Raw genomic sequence first — 15614 nt, 5'->3', positions numbered from 1 at the left:
GGCAAGTCAATTAAGAACAAATTCATATTTTCAATGACAGCCTAGGAACAGTGGGTTAACTGCCTTGTTCAGGGGCAGACAGGTTTGTACCTTGTCAGCTCGGGGATTCGAACTTGCAACCTTTCGGTTACTAGTCCAACACTAACCACGAGGCTACTTGCCGCACCCTTATACTCTGTATGGCACAATACTCAACAACAACAAACCAATATGTTGCGCTTCCTGTTCCAGGCAAGAGGATGTAAACATGAACCAGCGGAAGGAGAGCACTCCTCTCCTCCAGAACGTCAATGGCTCAGCCACGTCCCTGCAGGCCCTCCTGAAGACCCAGCAGGGCTACGAGTCCAAGCCCGAGAAGATGCTGGTTGACTACGACCTGTCCATGGAGAGGCTGGCCTTCATCGAGAAGGGCAACAATAACGGCATGGGTGACGCCTACACCAAGTGGGACCAGATCAACATGAATTTGGCCAAGCTGCCGCCTCAGCCGGACAACATGGTGGTCCAACCGGACGACCGCCCGAACGGCTCAAGCGCCAAGGAGGACTTTAACCACTTGCCTCCCCCCTATAACAATGACAACTCTACGGCGCCCATCACGGACCACTTGAAGAACGGCAACCAGCTGGGCGACCACTTCAATAGCCACTCCAGCGAGGGACTGGCTGTGTCGCCTATGAGGGTGGACTCTGCCACGTCGATGGTGCGGACGGCTTCTGCTGGCGTGACGGCCAGCAGCAACATGTCTCTGTCTCGCAGCACCGAGGAGCTGTCCCCGGAGAAACGATGCTCCCCTCCTGTAGTGGCGAAGGCTCAGAGCATCACCAACATCGAGGCGGGAGGGATGAAGCTGTACTCCTTGGACGCTGAGGGGGGCTCTTATGAGGGTGGCGTTGTGGGCAGGATGGCCGGAGCCGGCCCGGGGGCCCAGGGCCAGAGCATCGTCCGCAGCAAGTCAGCCTCCCTGCTCAACGACCAGCCCTTCCAGGTCTACTCCGGTTCCTCAGCTTCCTCCTCCGACCTGCTCTCCAGCTCCTCTAAGCCTCTCGTCAGCACCGGCCGCTACCCCGTCCCCTCTGGCATGGCCATTGGCCCGCCGCCCCAGTACAACGTCCAGTACTCCAGCAGCACCATGCCCAAAGACGGCCTGTGGACCCAGAGGACCCCCGTCCTCCCCGACCAGGGCTTCCTTCCTCCGCCCCAGCATTCTCTGGCCAACACCAACTACTCCAACCGCAACCAGGCTCCTCCCTACCTCCTCCAGGCCCAGCAGAGAGGCCCGCCCACGGGGCCCACGCCCGGTGATATGTGGGCTAAGGAGAGACACCTGCCACTCGGAGGTCAGCCACGGAGCGTCACCCTTCAGAGGCAAAGCAGCAGCAGTTCCTCCATGGGGGACCCTCGGCGCATGCAGGTGCCCGAGGGAGAGTACATGACGTACAGGGACATCCACACCCTGGGCCGGGGGCCACTGGCCGTGGCTCAGGCCATGCAGAGGCCTCTGTCGGCCCGTACCTACAGCATTGACGGGCCCAGCACCCCAAGGCCCCAGAGCTCCAGGCCACAGCCCCACGAGCTGCCCGAGAGGACCATGTCAGTCAGCGATTTCAACTACCAGCACATCAGCCCCAGCAAGAGGCCCAACGCCAGGGTGAAGTCTGAGCACTCATTGCTGGATGGGCCGGGAGGACCGGGAGCAGGAGGAAGGGTACCGGTGGACTGGAGAGATCAGGTGATGCGCCACATCGAGGCCAAGAAGATGGAAAAGGTATTTGATGAATATTTAATGAGCAATCCATTTGATTGTACTTTTCATTCAGTATGTTTAATAATAGTCTTAATTGCCACTAAGAGAAATCCAGTATGATATAAACGCACAGCCACGATAAGAGGTCAAAGATGGGTGATGTGGACAAAAATCCATCTCTCTCTAAATTGACTGAATTATCGCAACGATAAAAAGTGAATACCATTAAGTGCACCAGTTAATTGTCTATATTATCTTTAAAACTACTACTGTTACTTTGAATATGGTAGTTATCAATCGTTCTGTAAGCAATAGCCCATATTAGCAGACTTATTTGATTCCTAGTAAAGGCTACTTATCATTATTGTCGCAAGCAGTGAAATGTCCTCGATAAATGTCGGTTTGGTTGGTGCCGATTTTGACATTTTTGGTTTATCGTCCTCTTATCTCTTTATCGGCTCCAATAGAGGTCACCTGTGTTTTTGATTGAGAACGTGTTAAGATCATCCCAGGTTGTCATTAGGTCCGTTCCATTTGATCACGTCATTGCCGAGATGACCTCACACCGTCCATTCAGAAACCTCACGACCCACATCATAGTGGCGTTTCTGTTTTCACTCTCTTACCTTCGTTACTTGTCCCATTCCTCGACGTCAGTTCAGAATTATGCAAAGGAATGGGACAAGTAATGAAGACGTGGCTCCCCTATGGTCCCTAGGTACCACCGGTTGAGGGGTGGGCTACAGTCTGCATTCTCCTTGTCCACTTCATCACCACAGTGGGCACCTTTTTTAGACATGAAAGTGACCGCCCTGATGTTATCGCAGACGCATTGGTTTAATCAGCGATGTGACTTAGAACGTGGAATGAATGGCCTCGATTTGAAAAGGAGAGATTACTCACTTGATCCTTAATTAGTCGAGGCCCGTCAGAACAGACAGAGGAAAACACGATGTGGGAGATGCCATTTAATCACTTGTTCACAAGCGAGATTCTTCTAATTTTATTCCATTTCCTTCCTAATTAAATTGTAGAGCATCAACTTGCTACGTGCTGGAATCTCCTTAAAGAACACAACCACGTTAACAGATTCTGTGGTCTGAGTTTGACTGTAACATGTAGTCAATGGCAGTACAGTGGCCCCCTGATAAATGGAGCGGCGTTGTACTGGAAAGCTACATATTGAAATTGAAACAGTTTGTTTGGGCTCATCAAGGGTCTACGTATAACACATATTGTTTCTTCAGCATGTCCATGTTTGGAGTAACAAGCAAACAAGCTGCTACTAACTCGATGTATGAAATCAAATGTTTTGTGATTCGCTGCATGCTTGCCTGCTGTTAGAGCATGTGGAATGTTAACATTAACAATATTATTTCCATTGTTTTATCGTTCATTACCACTAAGTGAAATGCATGCCCACTCAATTGTACGCGTGCTGCCTGTATATGTGTGTGTTGGCTGCATGTCAGGGTTTCCGTTAGGGAAATGTGGCGCCCAGGACATTTTGACCGACAACATTTTAATTTGGTGAAATTTACCAGACCCATATGGATTGGGTTCGTAATCTGATTAGGGTGTCCACCCACGGTTCTCAGAATGACAGAAATCACATTTTTCCACTCAAGGGCTCTGTATCTGTATGCTGTAACGTGATAAATAAGATGCCTAACGAATATACATGTACAGATGAACCAACTTAATGTCACAAAATGATGCGAATTGCCCTGTAGATTGATAGAAATGACCAGTCAAATGTATTTCTATCAATGAATAGGCTGGAAAGCATTTTGCAATGGGATTTATTCTTCTTCTCCCAGACAATTGGCGGGGTCAATATTTATTTATCGGTTTAACAAAATATATTTTGGACGAAAGCCGGCTATAACCGGCTAACGGAAACCCTACTGTATATGTAATGTGGTGTGTTGCCCTCCTCTGTTCAGAACGCCTTGTCTCGGTCCTATAATTCCAATTACGCCCCGCTGAGCTGCTCCCACTACGGCAGCTCTCGGGACGTGCACCACTCAGGCAGCCAAGGCTCTCTGGTCTTTAGTGCTGCCACAGACGGACGGCCTTATGGAGCCCAGGGCCACTGTGTGAGTACTGGACTGGACTGGAGCTAGACTACAGTTCAGCCTCCTAGCTCCTAGCTGCCTCCTATCCAGGCAGATCTTATTCTTACCTCATACTGCTTTTCAGCTTGGGGCCCTTTTCCAATACTTTTCAAAGGCATCCTTGGCTCCCTCGTTGCTCCATTCAGAATACAATGACTTCCTCAGTTAAGATTGATAATTTGGTTGCGTGGCCTTTTTGTGATGTTCAGTCCTTGATGTTGCCATTGATCTGTGCTGGATGGAAACAAGTTTTCTCCACCTTGTTTGCTTCCATCGCTTCAACCCTCAGATCTGGGATGACTTCACAGAAGGATTCAAGGAAGGATGCCATTTAGAACTATTGGGACAGGGGCTTTGAACTGTATAGCTCCTTGCTGTAGTGTGACGCAACCTAACTTGTTTGAAAGGGGGCATCCTTTGTCTGTGCACATAAACTAGTTCGCTCTACCACAAACTGTTTGTAGGGAAACTCACAATCTCTATCAAGGATTCGTGTTGAGGAAAGTCCTAGCGCTGTAGAAGGACATCTTTCAAAGAGCAATTGAGACCTGGCTGAACTGTTGTATAAGTTGAAATTTTTTGTAGTCTCTCAATTTACAGCAGAAAAGTATCCAACCAGTGGTAGGGGTGAAGCAGTGTTGTTATCCTTATGAAGATATTCTTTCTAAGAACCTATTTTCTGTCAGGCAGTGGCTTTGTGTCATCATAGGACATATGGTAGGATACAATTGACAGTGAGATACCGAACCGCTATTTCACTGGCTTGGCGTCGAGGAATTCCATTTATCCAGTGACGACATTGCGTCGGAAGCCTTTGATTAGTTGTATATGCTACAAGTGTAATCTCTGATGTGAAATAACATTCATGTTGAATAGTACAGTTGGATGTGTAGATTAATAGTATAAAACAAAGCTGAAGAACTCATGGATAACTCATTGTAGGCCAACTCATGGATAACTCATTGTAGGCCAACTCATGGATAACTCATTGTAGGCCAACTCATGGATAACTCATTGTAGGCCAACTCATGGATAACTCATTGTAGGCCAACTCATGGATAACTCATTGTAGGCCAACTCATGGATGACTCATTGTAGGCCAACTCATGGATAACTCATTGTAAGGCCAACTCATGGATAACTCATTGTAAGGCCAACTCAGGCCAAAGCTGCATTGAGGACATTGGCCACATTTGTAATTACCCTCCGGAACCTTGCCCTTTTCTCCCTTTGCTCTGGGGACTCAGATTTATCCACACTATCTCTCACGTTTGGAGATCTTTTAAAAACCATACGTGGGGGATATTTCAAAATGGGTTTCAATTGTGGGTCAGTATCAATAATGTACTAGTGCTTCCTGCTAATGTCCTTAAATGCCTTCCCCCAATGGTGAGTATTGGGTGAAGCATGATGTTCTGCTTTTACTTTTGGCTTTAGGCTTTCCAACTGTGTTAGTCCTTCAAAATGATCATTGGCATGATGTCACTGTACTGCCCCTATATACAGGACCTTCCACCCCCACCTGGGATATGGATGCCTGATGAAGACCTAAGGGTCGAAACGTTCTAAATAAATGCCACCTGGGATCATGAGCAGTAGTATAATAATATTAGCATGTTGCACGGGACAAAATGCCCCTGTTTTTTAAACAAGGTTTCCCTCCCAACCTATAATTCACTTATCCCCGTGCTTTATCCACCAGACCCACCCACGCACTCCAATCAGGTAGCGTGCCTCCCTCCTCAATCAAATTGATTCTCCCCTTTTTAACGACACACTGACTCTTCAATCGTCATCAGCTCGCTTTAATGCCTCCTCTTCACTCCCACTGTTGATCACTTCAGAATCACCTCATAACCCTTTTCACTTCTCTGTGGCGATGAGCACTGTGTTTGTCCAAGGTAAGTACGGGGGGTGTTAGGTTGATTTGTGGTGTCAAATGGCGGCCTACTGATTTCCACTCAACGTGTAGTCTTACGATTTAATGAATCGTCGTTTCCTTTCCTCTGTTTATTCTCTAAAGGACACTACTTTCGGCTCTAGTGCCCGACGTAGGGAATAACCATCCTCATTGTTAAGAACGTTCTCTATAGATGTACCTTTCATGGGTGTTGGAATTACCTGGAGAAATATTAGATTTTTTGTTAACCGAACATGCGACAAAACATTATTAGCCTCGACCAGAACATGGTCGACTAATTCGGCTTCGACATGAAGAATGACCTCAACATTACCTAATAGTACACGGCTTCAGGGACTTGCCTAAAATAGGAGAGGTGTGTTTGTCACAGACAGGACATGGGCTTTGTTACCAATCATGTGACATGGTTCCCTCTTCAGGATGATGTGTTTGCACCTCAGGGGCAGCAGGGCTACACCATGGACACCCTCCGACAAGTAAGTAGAGGATACCCCTGAACCAATCAACCGTTTTCCTGTTGTGTTACTTTTAATGATGTCCTTTTTTATTTTAGCCTGCCTGGTGAATGTTTTCTTCTTGAACTGCGCTGTTGGTTAAAGGGCTTGTAAGGAAGCGTTTCACAGTCAAGTCTATACTTGCTGTATTCGGCACATGAGGCAAATACTAGTTTGATCAATTTCACATTCCTAAAAGATGGTCTCCTCAAATTGGTTTGTTTTGCTACTATAAATTAGAAATGCAGACCATAAAGCCCATGGAATAGTCATAAGCCCATACAGTCTGGAGTAGTTTAACAAAACGAGGGCAATAATTCTACAAATCGATCATACAACCCCACCATAACTGGAAGTGCCTGTCTGTCCCATCTCGGCACATGCATTCCCTGACCCATCGCCTTTTTCTCTACCGCTATAAGTAGAACGTTGCCCTGCCCCAGCCCAATACCCTGAGTAGAGCTAGCTCGCTGAGAATTAAGATATTGACCCAGTAGCAGTACCTAGAAGCACCATCCTCCTCCCCACCAGTGATTTAATGAGTTCTAATTAACAAGATCTGCCTTGAAAGAGATTATTGTTCAGGCCTATCTATTCTCACGGTGGCCCCTCTTGCCTCCACCAGGGTCCCCGGTGCCTCAGTGAGGTTTGGAGGAGCGCTGCGTCTGTTATACTGGTATTATTAATAGCTATGCTGGGTGGAGTACGGTGGGGGAAGCTCAGCGTAGTAAAGCTCCTCAGTCCAGTCCCCAGTGGGCTCTTGACCTTCATCGCTAGGCTAGATACTGTATGGTACGGTGTCCGTTGACTAGTTGAGGAATTGCAATTTAAAAGAGTAATATGTGAGACTATTAGTCGAGTTCTACTGTATGTACAGTGTTTCCATATCAACTTCTCAGTTGAGGACTGAATGTGAAGAGGCTCATTTGAAATATTTGATACCCAGAAATCTCTCCCTTTCCATGACCTGTGAAATAATAAGAACAGGCCCATTTTTTTTGCGATTCCATTTCCACTGAGATAGAATTCCATTTCCACTGAGAGAGAATTCCATTTCCACTGAGATAGAATTCCATTTCCACTGAGAGAGAATTCCATTTCCACTGAGATAGAATTCCATTTCCACTGAGAGAATTGAATTTGAGAGAAACGTAGACATTTTGGGGAGTTCCTGCTGCCACCTGCAGGTTCTCCGGTGGTACCGCAACTGTCTCTTTTCAGTAACCGGCTCAGACAGAACCGCAGAATGAGGTCAGTCGGCTGTCTGAGAATTTGAAATGGTCTGTTCCGAGAGATGTCGTACGGAGAACAACAGCGTGACTCACAGAGAGCCATTTTATTATACGGACTGCAAGTCGTTAGATGTTAGATGAGGCCTTTCATATAAATGCCTCATTCAAACGCACGAACGCAATGTATTTTTTTGTTCGAGTTCAATTTACTCAGTGTTCTTAGACTTACTGTCTATCTGCCTGGATGTAGATACGGAGAGAAAATGGATCTCACTGTCGAATAGGAATACTAAGGACAAATGTTTTTGAACTGGGGTTATATATATATATATATATATTGACTTTTTAAGATTCTACCTCGACGTTTACCAAGGTGAAGTGGACTGTCGGGGTCCTTGAGACCCGGCATTGATAATGACTCCTCAGTCGCTCCGTAAAGAACCTATTGCACATTTAGTGTACCTCTATAGACAAGAGCCCTAGTCTAGCCGTTCCTATTACATGGTATATAGTGAATAGGATGTCATTTCAGATGTGCCCTAAGTCACAGTGAAGAAAGCCTCACCCTTGACGGCCCAGCTACATCAGTGGAACCTGCCATAAAAACCCACCACCATCTAACCTCATTGATTTATCTCTGAAATTCATCCTCCACACTAGTCAGAGGACAATTATTACCATGATTTTGTTGCTTTGGGTGCAGTGGCAATGAGTCGGTGGATCCAATCCCCCTGGCCTGCTGCTTTAGACAGAGCACCTTGCTGCTGGTAAATCAGCTGAAATTTGCACTCTTGTTCTGTCACATATTCATCTGTATGCCGGGCCTGCAGTTTATTTAAGTTTTGCTGAACATTAAAGTGTATTGTCTAGTGAGCGTTTTAGATATGTCTTCTTCTTCTCTTTAAAAAAAAAATCAATTTTGTTGGAACGTCAACTCTATACCAACACCTGACTGTGTGTGTTTTTGCCAGGTGCCTTCGTTGAACGGTCAGCTGGGCGGTCCGATGCGTGGCCAGATGACGTCGTGCCAGACGCCCATGGCCCGCCACCCCTCCAGAGAGCAGCTCATCGACTACCTGATGCTGAAGGTCTCCCATGGCCAGCAGCCCCAGGGGCCCCCTCCACCACGGGCCGACCACGACACACTGCAGCAGGAGGTAGGGTGGGGGGGTGGATGGAGAGTTACAGTTCAACGAAGCTCCTTATCCCTACTCCTGAAGACCTATAGGGTGTTTAGCCCGCAGCTACAAACCTCATTCATCATCAAAACCTTGATGAACTAAGATGATTAGGTCAAACACGTGTGTGTTTTAGTGCTGGGCTTGAACTACACCATATAGGAATAGGGTTGATGACCACTGTGTTAAAGCATGCATAGCATTGCACTTAGTAATTGTTAATGGTGGTTTGTTTGTTACATCAATTAACTGGCTAGACTGAACGTATTCAGACCCAACATTACAGCCTTATTCTAAAATAGATTTTTCCTCCTCAATCTACACACAATACCCCATAATGACAATGCAAAAACAGGTTTATAGATTTTTTTTGCTCATTTATTTAAAAAACAAAAATATATATATATATATAAGTTACACATTTATGTAAGTATTCAGACCCTTTACTCAATACTTTGTTGAAGCACCTTTTGCATCGATTTCAGCCATGAGTCTTCTTGGGTGGTACGCTACAAGCTTGGCACACCTGTATTTGGGGAGTTTCTCCCATTCTTCTCTGCAGATCCTCTCAAGCTCTGTCAGGTTGGATGGGGAGCGTCACTGCACAGCTGTTTTCAGGTCTCTCCAGGGATGTTCGATCGGGTTCAAGTCTGGGCTGTAGCTGGGCCACTCAAGGACATTGAGACTTGTCCCGAAGCCACTCCTGCATTGTCTCGGCTGTATGGGTCGTTGTCCTGTTGGAAGGTGAACCGTCACCCCAGTCAGGTCTTGAGAGCCCTGGAGCAGGTTTTCATCAAGGATCTCTCTGTTCTATCAACGGCAGTGTGTCATATAGACTTATTTCGGAAACATCAAGGATGGAGAATTTTGTTTCTCATGGTCTGAGAGTCTTTAGGTGCCTTTTGGCAAACTCCAAGCAGTCTGTCATGTGCATTTTACTGAGGAGTGGCTTCCGTCTGGCCACTCTACCATAAAGGCCTGATTGGTGGAGTGCGGCAGCGATGGTTGTCCTTCTGGAAGATACTCCCATTTCCACAGAGGAACCCTGGGTGTCTGTCAGAGTGACCATTGAGTTCTTGGTCACCTCCCTGACCAAGGCCCTTCTCCCCCGAATTGCTCAGTTTGGCCGGGCGGCCAGTTCTAAGAAGAGTCTTTGTGGTTTCAAACTTCTTCCATTTAAGAATGATGGAGGCTACTGTGTTCTTGGAAATCTTCAATACTGCAGAAATGTTTTGGTACCTTTCCACAGATCTGTGCATAGACACAGTCCTGTTTCTGAGCTCTACGTATAATTCCTTCAACCTCATGGCTTGGTTTTTGCTCTGACATGCCCTGTCAACTGTGGGACGTTATATAGACAGGTGTGTGCCTTTCCAAATCATGTCCATTCAAAGGAATTACCACAGGTGGACTCCAATAAAGTTGCAGAAAATCTAAAGGATGATCAATGGAAACAGGATGCACCTGAGCTCAATTTCAAGTCTCATAGCAAAGGGTCTGAATGCTTATGTAAATAAGGTATTTCTGTTTTCTATTTAAATGCATTTGCAAAAATGTCAAGAGCTTTGTCATTATGGGGTATTGTGTGTAGATTGAGGAACATTTTTTTTATTTAATCCATTTTAGAATAAGGCTGTAACGTAACAAAGTTGAAAGGGGGAAGGGGTCTTTCCGAACGTACTGTATGCGACTCATATTCAAAGTAACGTCCCCTGTGAAGGTAATGTCTGCTGTTTTTCAGTTCCGGGTCAAAGTGGAGAAGAACCCAGAGCTCGGGTTCAGTATATCAGGAGGGGTAGGAGGGCGGGGAAACCCTTTTCGTCCGGACGATAATGTATGTTCACTCGTCAGCCCTCTTTTGTCCCATAGCAATATAGTGTTGTCTATTTTTCCAGCCTTCTGCATGTGACATGTAATCTAAATACAAGGTAAGCATTGCATTATGTTAGTAGTTCACTGTATAGCAACTCGGCGTGTTACTTCATTTGTACGGATATTGCAACAATCGGTGAGTAAACGTCACTAGTGTTAACCAGAAGGGCGTGATTCGTCTCTCTTCTCCCTCAGGGCATCTTTGTGACAAGGGTCCAGCCTGAGGGACCTGCCTCCAAGATACTCCAGCCTGGAGACAAGATCCTCCAGGTGAACCCAATAATACCATTCCCTCTATTTCCCCATCACTATAAATCTATACTGTAGCGATTATTTGCCGAACACGTTTACCTACTACAAAATACCATGCACATCAGAGCCAAAGTTGCCATCTCGGTGTTGAGCTATATCTCTCTTTGTTTCCCCCCAGGCAAACGGATATAGCTTTGTGAACGTTGACCATGGGAATGCCGTGGCCCTGCTGAAGACATTTCCCACCACTGTGGATATGATCATCGTCCGAGAGTTGGCGGCGTAGAGAGAGACAGACGGGACTGTGGAGCGATGACCTCCAATCCTTCTTGTTTTTATATACAGAGGAGCCTGGTCTATAAATAGAAGAACTGAACTGCTTTATGGGGAAGAGAACCTTCTAGAGCTTTTGGGATACCTGGGGCCAAACCACTGCATCAAGTGGACTTAGTGAGGGAGGAGAGGGACCTGGGGAGGGGTACAAACATCTGGAAGCATCGTCTTAAAGAAGAAGTCATTGTGGAATAGCCGGTTATTTTTTACACAGAGGTCGCTGCAGAGACGGCGTGTGCTCCAACGACACAGAGATCAACAAAAAGTGCTTTCTGTATCGTTAGACTTTCGTTTTTTTGTAGAAAAGAATATTCCTAGATCATTCCGGAGTTGTAGTTGCTGTAGTTGACCACTAGAGGGCAGGGCTCCGTCTGTCTCTCTCTGCCCTCCTTTTTAAATCATGTATTTTTTATTTTATTTAATAGATGCTGAGACCACTTATTTGACCTAGGCGACATTTGATCTGGGGGACAATGTTATGTGCTTTCTTGTGGAGATGAATGTAGTGCTGGGTTGCGCTTTCAGAACAATGTTTAAGAATTCTACCCCCCCGCCTACTTGCAATTGTGACAGTTTTCAACCAGGTCCTGTACATGGTGGATAGTTGAGAAGGACAATTAATTTGCTTCTGCCTCCATAAAGCCTGTGAGCCACACACTGCATACATTTATTATATACTGTCCGCAGTCTAGGAACAGTTTTAGTAGCCTCCGTGGAACCACTGGCTTGGAATATCCCTCACCTGAAAAGACCGGCCTGTGCCGTCACTGAACTGCTGACAGACGAGGACACTCACTCCGTCACTGAATCAGCTGCTCCGGTTGCTGACTACTTGGATGCTGTAAAACACTCTTCGTATGTGAAATGGAATTGGGACTGGGATATGGAACAGATCACGATATTTCTTTGGTGGGGAAACTGACTGGGAGTAACAATATAGGAATGTCTTTGCTTGGCCTTAATTAGCCAGGATGTGGGAGAGTGGGTCAGGTGGCAGAGTGGTAATGTCAGGTCACCAAAACATGTGTTGAGACCATGGTCAGGGTTTGGGGAGGTGCTGGTGGGAGTGACGCCCTATTCCCCAAAGTGCGCTACATACTAGTGGTGCACTATATACAAAGGATATAGGGTGTGATTTGAGATGCAGCCTGTCAGACTCCGCCCCTTCCACTCAAGACTCCTCCGAGCAGGTTTAGGCCTGGTCTCTGGGCCCCTTCCACTCAAGACTCCGAGCAGGTTTAGGCCTGGTCTCTGGGCCCCTTCCACTTATGTTGGTAAGATTTTAAAGGGCTTCTCCCTCAACTCAGCCACTGGTGACTAGAAAACACTCACAAAACGGTTTGAGATTAAAAAGGGGTTTATGTCTGTCTAACATATTTTTGTTTAAGTGTGGGAAAACAACCATAGTTTGCCTTTTTGTGGATAAAAATCATATTTTTTAGACATCAATCTAGGCTTTTCACTCTTTTTTGTGTTGGGATAGTGTTTCATGCATGGACTCTTTGCTCTACGCTGGGGGGGGATTGAGCTGTTAAGTGCCATAGACCTTGAACTGTTTGAACAAGGGGGTGGAGGGAGTGACTATCCTGAGACCCAAGCAATATTCACATATTTCTCTTCACAACAAACTAAACGCTCTCTTCTTGAGTACACCCCGTGTGACTCGACACAATGGTTTAATAGCAATAGTCAGTGGCTTTATTTTAATTCAGAAAGACATCCAATTGCGGTTTTTTTAGACCTATAAAAGGGGAAAAAACGCAAGAAGAAACCCTTTTAGTGATCGCTGATTGTTATACAGGATTTTATATTGTAAAGAATCTTTTCTAATGAAAAAACAACATGGGGAGTTACATTGTTAGCAAAGAAAGTAAAATGTGAAAGTCTGCATTGTAATATAGTGAATGATCTTGCGTCACTCAGCCCTAGGCTTACATGTGAGTTCCGGGCTTTCCCAAACTTGACTGCTCGAAAACTGTTCAAACCAACTGGTTACATGTATCTGTGCAAACATTAATAACTTTTACCCCAATATAAAATAAACTCAATCCGAGCTGCAAAGTCATTTGTAATGTTTCTAATTGAATAGTGTCAAGTTATAAAAATGCATTTAAAACCTTTTACGCTATGTCCACTTGGTGTAATCAACAGTCTATAGATGTATGTGTTGTTTGCATGAATTCACCCAATGAATTGTCTATTTTGAAAATTGAATCCATGAAACCTTTTAGAAATATTTCCTATAGAAAGCAAACGATCCAATTCAAAGATCTCTACAAGTTATTACCCCACTGAACCTTTTTTTGTAAATCGATTGTAATGCAAACACTGAATTGTGACCGAGCGTATATAAAGTACTTATCAGAGATTGATCATTTGTTTTTGTTTTTTTCCCACACATTTAATGGCAATGTCGTTATCCAAATCCTTCGCGAATTCCAAAAGGTTTGTAATTCATTGTTACTTTCTGCGTACAGCTACAGATTATACTCCTGTTACTGTCAACTTGTGACTCGAATAGAAAACATTGTTTGCTCCCCTTTTTTCCATTTTGAATTCCAACTGAACTTTGCCCCCAAATGAAACTGTACCGTTTTTTTTTTTTTAGCAGCTGCAGACCCAGTGGCACGCTCATAACTGCAGATATTTGTCATTGGTCAATGTTAGCCTAGAGAGGTAACATATTGACTTAAGGGTTCTCTCCTGCATTTCCCCCCTGCAAGATTACTGTACATCATGTTTTAAATTAGAACATTGTAATTATGCTGTTTTGTTGTGGGCACTGTGTTATTTGACTTTCTTTCTGGGAATAGGAACAATCTAATGAGATTTCTTGGGTCAATGTCATATTTAGACCTTGTACAATCTGGGACTAAAACCTAGGGGGTCACCTGCCTGCCATATCCAAGATAAACTGGTCTTCTCTTCATTCTCCCACCCTGTTTTAATTTATTTAGCTCAGTCTCCCGTGACCTTTTAGACATTACTAATCAAAATGTAAATACTTTTTTAAAAAGTTAAGAAATCAATTAATCATGGCATTAGTCACTCAGAGTTTGTAAAACCAGCAATAAATTGCAACGCAGACACAACCCGTTTAATGTATAGCTATTTCAAAGGTTTCTCTGGAAACAGCGACAGTAAGATGATTGATTCATTCAACATTCCAGATTTTGTATATAACAATTCTGTTTCTGAGTTAACCTGTGGAAAATAATAAACTAATGCTCTTTACAATAGTTTTTCTCATTGAATGACGTTCTCTCCTTTCTTCAATATATTTGGACTAGATGATGCTGAACAAGGTTGGAATTCTGTTTTAAATAAATTGAACAGAAGACAAGTAGTTCATTTGACACCAAAGTAAAACAAATCAGTTGAAATTGCTCTGTGGCTGTATTAGACTTCAGCATTGCATTGGGGGCATACTTATGCAAAGTACAGCATTACATATGCATCTTGGGTCCATGAAATGGGGTGTCAGCCTACTCCGCAACACCCACTGAACACAACTGTGAAGAGTTTCCACAAATATTAGCGTCTTAGTTCTGATTGCTGGACTTTTAACTGGGAAATCAGCTCCATCTAGTCAGCCTATTGTATGTATTGAACATTCTTATTGCAATGTATAGCCTTACCCCATTTCATGGACTCAAGACCCATAGGTATCAGCCTACTCTGTGACACCCACAGAACGTAACCCTCCCTGAAATCTGAATTGACGCCCCCTCCCCCTAATTTTGACAAAGACTCCTCAAATCTCACCAGAGAAAGCATCCGAGCGAGCGAAACTGCGCCCCTTTGTTTTAGAATGTGTATGTATCTAATGCCGTCATATTCTTTTTGGCCAAACAACATCAGAGACATGGGCTACAGATACTAAAGCAGAGGGGCGCTGTTTGTCTCACTTGGATGCTTTCTCTGGTGAAATAGATTCAGCCTCTTGCAAATTTGAAGGAACATTATAAAATATTATAATATTATTAATTATAAAACATGGAGCTTGGCTTCTCTTGGTATCCTCCATGAATACAAGCCATTTTGTAGGCTGAATGTCATTATACTTATGGTGTTTGTAGTAGATGCACCTTTCCATTGGGCTCCCGAGTGGCGCAGCGCTCTTAGGCACTGCATCTCCGTGCAAGAGGTGTCACTGCAGTCCCTGGTTCGAATCCAGGCTGTATCACATCCAGCCATGATTGGGAGTCCCATAGGGCAGCCCACAATTGGCCCAGCATCGTTCGGGTTCGTGCCGTCATTGTAAATAAAAATTTGTTCTTAAATGACTTGCTTCATTAATTGAAGGTAAAATAAACAATTCAAATGGCAGGAGCACAATGCATAGTTCGGATGGTGGATTCTTTTTGGAATAGATGAACATGCACAGGTAACCTACTTTATGAAGTTATTTGTTTGACAATCAGATGAAAGCATGACTGGTTGCGGTCATAACACATTAAAAGGTAAT

General features: G+C 44.7%; 1 protein-coding gene across 5 annotated transcripts in view; it reads left to right on the top strand.

Moving 5' to 3' along the window:
- LOC135544658 (erbin-like) overlaps positions 1-14383 on the top strand; it is a 119872-nt gene extending 105489 nt beyond the window's left edge. For 3 of the 5 annotated variants that reach the window (XM_064972442.1, XM_064972443.1, XM_064972441.1), the window contains 7 exons: positions 232-1768; positions 3694-3846; positions 6205-6261; positions 8483-8668; positions 10431-10523; positions 10757-10831; positions 10992-14383. In XM_064972442.1, coding sequence (XP_064828514.1) covers positions 232-1768; positions 3694-3846; positions 6205-6261; positions 8483-8668; positions 10431-10523; positions 10757-10831; positions 10992-11099 — 2209 coding nt within the window. In that variant the 3' untranslated portion in view covers positions 11100-14383. The remainder of the gene's footprint in view (positions 1-231; positions 1769-3693; positions 3847-6204; positions 6262-8482; positions 8669-10430; positions 10524-10756; positions 10832-10991) is intronic. The other 2 variants (XM_064972444.1, XM_064972445.1) reach the window with 2 other exon arrangements.
- Positions 14384-15614: the final 1231 nt, after the last annotated feature.

The sequence above is a fragment of the Oncorhynchus masou genome, chromosome 8 (genome assembly GCF_036934945.1).
Source record: "Oncorhynchus masou masou isolate Uvic2021 chromosome 8, UVic_Omas_1.1, whole genome shotgun sequence".
Classification (NCBI taxonomy): Eukaryota; Metazoa; Chordata; class Actinopteri; order Salmoniformes; family Salmonidae; genus Oncorhynchus; species Oncorhynchus masou.
The sequence above is the reverse complement of the archived record's forward strand: the minus strand, read 5'-3'. Positions and strand labels throughout refer to the sequence as shown.